The 7730-nt window shown below is 49.2% G+C and overlaps 1 protein-coding gene across 1 annotated transcript; it reads right to left on the bottom strand.

The window, feature by feature from the left end:
* Positions 1-3008: 3008 nt before the first annotated feature.
* On the bottom strand, positions 3009-3722 carry LOC123520749. Its single transcript, XM_045283312.1, has one exon. The coding sequence runs from the start codon at positions 3720-3722 to the stop codon at positions 3009-3011; it is 714 nt and encodes a 237-aa protein (XP_045139247.1).
* Positions 3723-7730: the final 4008 nt, after the last annotated feature.

The following is a 7730-nucleotide window of genomic DNA, read 5'->3' as shown; positions in this document are numbered from 1 at the left end:
ATATCTCCACCCGGCCGGGGAATCGAACCCCGGTCCTCTGGCTTGTGAAGCCAGCGCTCTAACCACTGAGCTACCGGGCGTGTGTAGCTACCGGGCGTGTGTGTGTCTGTGTCTGTGTCTGTGTGTGTGTGTGTGTGTGTGTGTGTGTGTGTGTGTGTGTGCGTGTGTGTGTGTGTGTGTGTGTGTGTGTTCCATTTATCCTCGTCTTTAACCACTGACTATGTCTAGAACTATTACTTCCCTACTCCTTTTTTCCTATCTCACCCTTAACCTTTAACTGCCTCACCTCCTCTTCTGTCTCCCGCCCTTACCCTCCCTTCCGAATACGAAATGCGAAATAAAAAAGGAGAAGGTGAAGAGGGAGGAGTGGGGATAGAGGAAGAATATAGGGCGGTGATAAGAAAGGAACTTCAGTAAGAAAATAAAGTCACTGTGCCTTTACATAGGAGTAAGTTGACTTTTTGCTTGTAGTTGAGCTATTGATTGTCCCTCCCTTCCCTTTCTGGGGAGTAGCAAAGTATGCATACATCATTTTCTTTTTGAGTAAGGTATAATTTTTCTTTTCTTCCTCGTGTATGTAAATTTGAATCGATTTAGGGCAACATGTCTAATTTATTTCTCACAGAACACAGTAACTCTCTCTCTCTCTCTCTCTCTCTCTCTCTCTCTCTCTCTCTCTCTCTCTCTCTCTCTCTCTCTCTCTCTCTCTCTCTCTCTCTCTCTCTCTCTCTCTCTCTCTCTCTCTCTTGTAGCTACCACTATTGTTGTTGGTTCACTGTTGGTGTGGTAATGTGTATGTTCCTCTGTCTTCAAGGTGTATAACATTAAACACCGAAGTTCCTTTCTTGATTTTATTACAGAGGATAATTCTTTTCACAATTAACAATGTTCTCGCACGCACACAATCACACTTCACGATCGAAAGCCGGTACGTTGCTTCTTGTCTAGTAAATTTGAGTTTATGCTTTACACTGACCTTGCACCTGATCTGTTTGGCGGTCCGCTCACTAACTGACTGACGCCCTAAGGCGATTCAAAATTTTCTTACACCCCTAGCGAACTGAGCCTCATGCTGTTATCTAAGAAACTAAAAGAATGCAAGGGTACAGCTGCATGTCTATCTGTAAAACGAATTACAATCAACCTCTAATTCTGACATTTCATCAACATATGTATAGTAATCACATTCATATAGTTTTTCTTCGGCTTCATTCGTCAGTTTTCCTACCATCTGCACTATCATCTGCTTCTATAATTTTCTAACCAATTTCATTTAATAAATTATTTTCACATTCCTTAGTTGCAGCATTAATGTTTCTGACATGACTCCTTAATTTCTTCCTGTACTCGTTTACATTTTCATCCTGTTCTACTCTCTCTTATCTGAGTTTACATCACTGTTATAACCTTCTAGGTTCCTTGGAGAATTTTCAGTTTGGCTTGTTTGTATGTTTTGTCTTTACCTGGATGAGCGCTGGGGGGTGAGTCGTGTTAGTGTTTCAGAACTGTTGGTACTAATGAGTGCGGTATAACTAATTGTCTCACTTTGCCGCGTGACGACTCAACATCAAATAAGACTGCGTTCCTACAAAGGATATCATCAACTAGCTCAAAGTTCTCCAGTGTCAGCTTTTTAGGTAATTTAGTGTTGATGTGTTTTTCGGGTTGCTTAGGTAATTTATTAAGTTGCTCCAGTCACTGTCCTTCTTTTGTTCTTCCTTGACTACTTCCATATCTAAAGTTAATAATTCCTGGATGGTGCAAACCACTGAATTTACTTCGCTAATGTTCCGAGAGAAAGCATCAGCTGCTACATTCCTTTTTCCTGGATTGTATTCAAAAGTGACATCATAATTTTGCAAGGTTGGGAACCAACGGGGTACGCGACCAGGGAGATTTTTGTGTTTTGAATAAATTTTGGATGGTGATGTGATCTGTCTACACTCTAATTTTGTACCCAAGAATAACGTCACGAAATTTCTCCAAACAATAGATTACAGCCAATGTTTCGCCTTCGGTGATGGAATAATTTTTTTCTGCAGACGTACAAAGTCTGGAAGCATACGCGATTTGTTGTGGTCTGCCATTTCTTTCTTGCATGAGTATTCCGCCGAGTCCGTCTTCTGATGCGTCAGTGCCAAGAATAAATTCCTGTTGATAATCTGGGAAAATTGATACTGGGGCAGTCGTGATTCTCTCTTTCAATCCGTCAAACCCAAGCTTTACATGGAGTCCTGAACAATCTCTCTCTCTCTCTCTCTCTCTCTCTCTCTCTCTCTCTCTCTCTCTCTCTCTCTCTCTCTCTCTCTCTCTCTCTCTCTCTCTCTCTCTCTCTCTCTCTCTCTCTCTCTCTCTCTCTCTCTCTCTCTCTCTCTCTCTCTCTCTCTCTCTCTCTCTCTCTCTCTCTCTCTCTCTCTCTCTCTCTCTCTCTCTCTCTCTCTCTCTCTCTCTCTCTCTCTCTCTCTCTCTCTCTCTCTCTCTCTCTCTCTCTCTCTCTCTCTCTCTCTCTCTCTCTCTCTCTCTCTCTCTCTCTCTCTCTCTCTCTCTCTCTCTCTCTCTCTCTCTCTCTCTCTATTTAAACTAGGTTACATGTGTTGTACATACCAGAGGTCTGAGACTATGGTATAGTTCAGGCTTATCTTGGCTCTTTTTATTTAAACTAGGTTACAAAAGAAATACACAATATTTACAGAAGTGAGACAAATTGATAATTTAATAATAGTATATAATTACACTCTCTCTCTCTCTCTCTCTCTCTCTCTCTCTCTCTCTCTCTCTCTCTCTCTCTCTCTCTCTCTCTCTCTCTCTCTCTCTCTTTTTTTATTTAAACTTTACTTAAGGTTTTCACTACATTGATACACATGGTATTACATACGTATATACATACATGGTATTAAATTAAGGTGTATATAAATACCATCACTGTAGTCTTTAACCTAATGGCTTAAAGTACCACTTTTCCTCGTGGCACTATTTTAAAAGCCTTAAGTGCACTATTTGTCTGTTCACTAATTAGTTAATAGCACCATTGGTGTGGGGCATGATCCTCGCCACCTGTGAGCAGCAGTTTTCACCTGCTGGGCAGTCATTTCACTCACTGCTGGCACTACTGTAATGAACTTGTTCCACAAGCGAGCCACTCTGGAGATGAAGGTCCTCTGGTGCTGAGACCTTGGCACCCCCACTTGCTCGTGGCTGGAGAGTACCGTTCTCGTATCTCTTTGAGCCACTTGCGGGGAGAGCTGTAGTCTTGCCAGGTGAGATACGCCTTGCACCTGGGCCTTGTGGAACACCACCAGTGCTGCGACGTCACGACGATGTTCCAGCGTGTCCAGGGATCTCTCTTCCTGTTGTGGTGGCGGCGGGGGGGGTGTACCCTCCAACAGCCGCTGCACACGTCGCTCGATCTTATCCAGCCGTTGCAGGTGTGTAGCCACGCTGGATATCCAGGTCAGGACCCCATACTCCAGGTAGGGTCTTATCTGGGCCTTGTACAGCAGTTGGATTCCACGTTTGTCCAGTAATCCAGCTACCCTTCGTAAGGCAGAGACCCGGAGAGAGGCTTGGTGGGCAACGTGCTTGAGGTGGCGGTCAAATCGGAGCTCTCGGTCTAGGTCCACTCCAAGAACTTTGATATATTCCTGGAGTGGGAGGGTGATGGAGCCAAACATCACCTTTCCTTCAACCTCCTGCCTGGCTGCTAGAGACCGAGAGATCACCATTGCCTGTGTCTACTCAGGGGCGAACTGCACCTGCCAGCGCTTTCCCCACTTTTGTATCACGCAGAGTTGTCAGTTGACGTCATCTATGGCGTGACAACAATTCTGGCGAGGGTAGGAGATGGACAGCGTGCAGTCATCAGCATATGCGGAGATTGCTGGCAGGCTCCTGAGAAGGTCGTCAATATACAGGTTCCAGAGGACCGGTCCCAGCACAGATCCCTGAGGGACTGAGGCTCCCACTGGAAGGTCCCCTGACTGCTGCCCGTTGACGACGACATGTAGGGTTCTTCCTTGTAGATAGTCGCTCATCAACATTAGCAGGTGGCCTTGTATGCCTTTGGCACGAAGCTTTTCAAGCAGGCCTGCATGCCATACCTGATCAAAGGCTCCTGCTATGTCGAGGGCGACTACAAGGGTGTCCAGGCCATTGTCCAGGGAGTCCTGCCAATCCCTGGTTAAGAGCATCAGAAGGTCTGATGTGGAGCGGCCGGATCTGAACCCATACTGCTGGTCAGATAGAAGGGAGTGCTCCTGGAGGTAGCTGTTGATGGCTTCAACCACTATCCTTTCGAATATCTTTCCCATTACCGACAGGAGGGAGATGGGCCTGTAATTTGCTGGGTCAGATCTTGATTTTTTCTTGTTGTAAGTGGCGATGCCAGTTCTTCTGAGCAGTGGCGCAGGACTTGTGGACTGATGTCGTCCGGACCAGTGGCTTTCCTGACATCTACTGCTCTCAGAAGGCGTTCCACTTGCTCCTGAGTCACCATCACCTCTGTCAATGCCTGGTCACACTCCTGTTCCATCTGTGGAGGAGATCGATTTGGGTCAGGGACGGATATTTTAGTCGCGAAGAGGTCAGCCAGGAGTTTTGCCTTCTCCTTGCTGCTGGTGGCTGTGGTGCTGTCCTCTCTCTCTCTCTCTCTCTCTCTCTCTCTCTCTCTCTCTCTCTCTCTCTCTCTCTCTCTCTCTCTCTCTCTCTCTCTCTCTCTCTCTCTCTCTCTCTCTCTCTCTCTCTCTCTCTCTCTCTCTCTCTCTCTCTCTCTCTCTCTCTCTCTCTCTCTCTCTCTCTCTCTCTCTCTCTCTCTCTCTCTCTCTCTCTCTCTCTCTCTCTCTCTCTCTCTCTCTCTCTCTCTCTCTCTCTCTCTCTCTCTCTCTCTCTCTCTCTCTCTCTCTCTCTCTCTCTCTCTCTTTTTTTTATTTAAACATAACTTAATACAAAGGAACATGTACCCAAAGGCGCACTGTCGTGTGCTACCTATTCTAAGGGTACTACAATCTATTTCTCTACAATATTTACAAGACTTAAAAATAGATAATATACAAGATGGTCAGCATGTAAATGGAGCACTATTCGTTTCACTTCACTAGCACTATTCACGCACTGCACTACACTGAGTGTCACGTCACAAAGAGTGTCAGAGGAGTTGGCAGTGTCTGTCTCCACTTATGTGCCATCAGTTTGACACTGTGTGTGTTCATCTCCTGGACGTGAGGCACCGCGGCCGTGAACAAGTTCCACATCCTGGAGACGCGTCCTGCGAAGGTGCGTTGATGCTGACACCCGTGGGATCGCGGCACCTCTACGGCGTCACCACCATTGAGCACCGTTCTCGTGCTCCGTGCGGTGACTCTTAGAGGATGACGCAGCCCTGCCAGATGTGGCACTCTTTGCACCTGTGCCTTATGGAACACTACGATCGCCGCCACGTCTCTGCGGTGTTCCAGTGAATCAAGGGACGCTCAGGCTCTGGGTGAGGTGGTAGTGCAGCATCTACTAGCCGTATGGCGCGGCGTTGGATGCTGTCCAGTCTCCTTCTGTGTGTGGCGGCACAGGACATCCAGGAGAGAGCTGCGTATTCAAGGTGGGGCCGCACCTGTGCCTTGTACAGCAGCAGTCTCCCTTCCTGTCGAGGAAACTGGCGATCCTTCTGAGAGCGGAGATCCTGTGAGAGGCTTTCTTGGCAATGGTTTTGACATGCCTGTCAAACCTCAGCCCTCGATCCACCTCCACTCCAAGTATCTTGACGTCATCTTGGAGTGGGAGAGCAGCAGCGCCAAAGACAACTTTCCTGCCATTGCTGCCATGGCGGCTGGGGACCGAGAGACAACCATTGCCTGTGTCTTCTCCGGCGCGAATGTCACTTGCCAGCGAGCACCCCACTCCTTTATCACTCGTAGCTGCTGATTGATGGCCTCAGCAGCCCGCCCACTGTCCTGGCGTGGATAGGTATAGGAGAGGGTGCAGTCATCAGCATAGGCCATGACTCCTGGCAGTAGCTGGAGAAGATCATCCACGTAGATATTCCACAGGAGTGGGCCAAGAATTGAACCCTGTGGCACTGATGCCTCCACAGGCAGGGACTCAGATGTTTGCCCGTTGACAACCACCTTGAGGCTTCTGTCCTGCAGGTAATTTCCCAGGAGTCGTAGCAAGCCACCCTGGATGCCTTTAGCACGAAGCTTTTCTAGTAATCCGTTGTGCCATACTTTATCAAAAGCTCCTGCTATGTCCAAAGCAACCACTATAGTGTCCTTGCCGTCGTCGAGGGCGTCCTGCCACTGCCTGGTGAGAAGCATCATTAGGTCGGAGGTTGACCTTCCAGGTCTGAACCCAAACTGTTGGTCTGAGAGGAGGGCATTGTCCTTGAGATGGCTACACACCACCTCTGCCACGACCCTCTCAAACACTTTACCCACCACTGACAACAGGGATATGGGTCTGTAGTTTTTTGGGTCCGTCCTGGAGCTTTTTTGTGTACGGAACTACTCGAGCCTCCTTCCACACTGAAGGCCAGACGTTTTCCCGTACACAAGTTGTGAAGACTTGGGTGAGAGGGGCAGCCAGTTCCTGGGAGCATCGCTTCAGCAGGTGCGGGCTGATGTCATCAGGGCCGGTGGCTTTCTGTGTGTCCAGCCCCCGCAATAATCGCTTCACCTGCTGATGCGTCACCTCCACCATGGTGACAGTCTTCTCACATTGCTGGACCAGCTGAGGCGGTGGCTGCTGTGGATTCCCCACCTTCATTTTTCCAGCAAACAAGGAAGCCAGCAACTGTGCCCTCTCCTTACTGCTGGTGGCGACAGTACCGTCCTGCTTGCTGAGGGGAGGGATGGATTCTTGGTGGCCAGTTCCTTGTTTGTCCTTAACAAGAGACCACCAAGTTTTGTTTCCTACGCCAGTGCCACACAGTTTCCGGCGCAGGCTTTCCTCCCACTTTTTTAAGGCCCACTTGCTGGTTACCACCATCCTCCTGCATGCAGCCCTGTGCAGGTCCTTGTTGCGCCGAGTCGGGTTCCTCTTGTAGCGGAGCCAGGCAGCATACTTTGCCTCGGCAGCAACACGGCAACGGTAGCCAAACCATGGCTGATCCGTCGGTCTGGTGGTGTATTCCCTGTGTGGGACGTGGCGTCTCTGGAGGGCGAGAAGGTGAGAGGTGAGTGCAAGTGCTTCACTCTCTGCTCCTCCCTGTAGCAGAGTGGCCCATGGGGTGTGGGTCAGGTCGCGGCGCAGGGAAGCCCAGTCTGCTTTGTTCCACAGCCAGATGGTGCGGGTGGTGGCCTCGTCCTGAGCCACGCCCACTTCCAGCTGTGTCAGTACAGCGTGATGGTCAGAGCTGCCCACGAGCCCCAGCTGATGACACTGAAGCTTGTCTTCCTGGTAGTCTGAGATGACAGGGTCTAATGTCCCTCCTCGTTCATGTGTGGGGAAGGTGACATGATCTGTCAGACCCTGCACCTCCAGGAGATTCTCGTAGGCGTCTCTTTCCAGGTGGTGATTGAGATCCCCCACAATCAGCACGTGGCTGCAGCTGTGTGCCATCATCAGGTTGTCTAAGGTCTCAGTCAGGTACAGGAGTGAGTCAGGCCCTTGTCGCGGGGGGCGATACAGGGCACACAGCAGGAGGGCTGAGCGGTCTGCCAGCATTACTCGGAAGTACATCATCTCCATCAGTGGAGGCGTGTCTATGTCGAGTAGCTGGGCCTGCATTCCTTCCTTGAAGCAGA

The sequence above is a fragment of the Portunus trituberculatus genome, chromosome 47 (genome assembly GCF_017591435.1).
Source record: "Portunus trituberculatus isolate SZX2019 chromosome 47, ASM1759143v1, whole genome shotgun sequence".
In the NCBI taxonomy this organism is placed as follows: Eukaryota; Metazoa; Arthropoda; class Malacostraca; order Decapoda; family Portunidae; genus Portunus; species Portunus trituberculatus.
The sequence above is the reverse complement of the archived record's forward strand: the minus strand, read 5'-3'. Positions and strand labels throughout refer to the sequence as shown.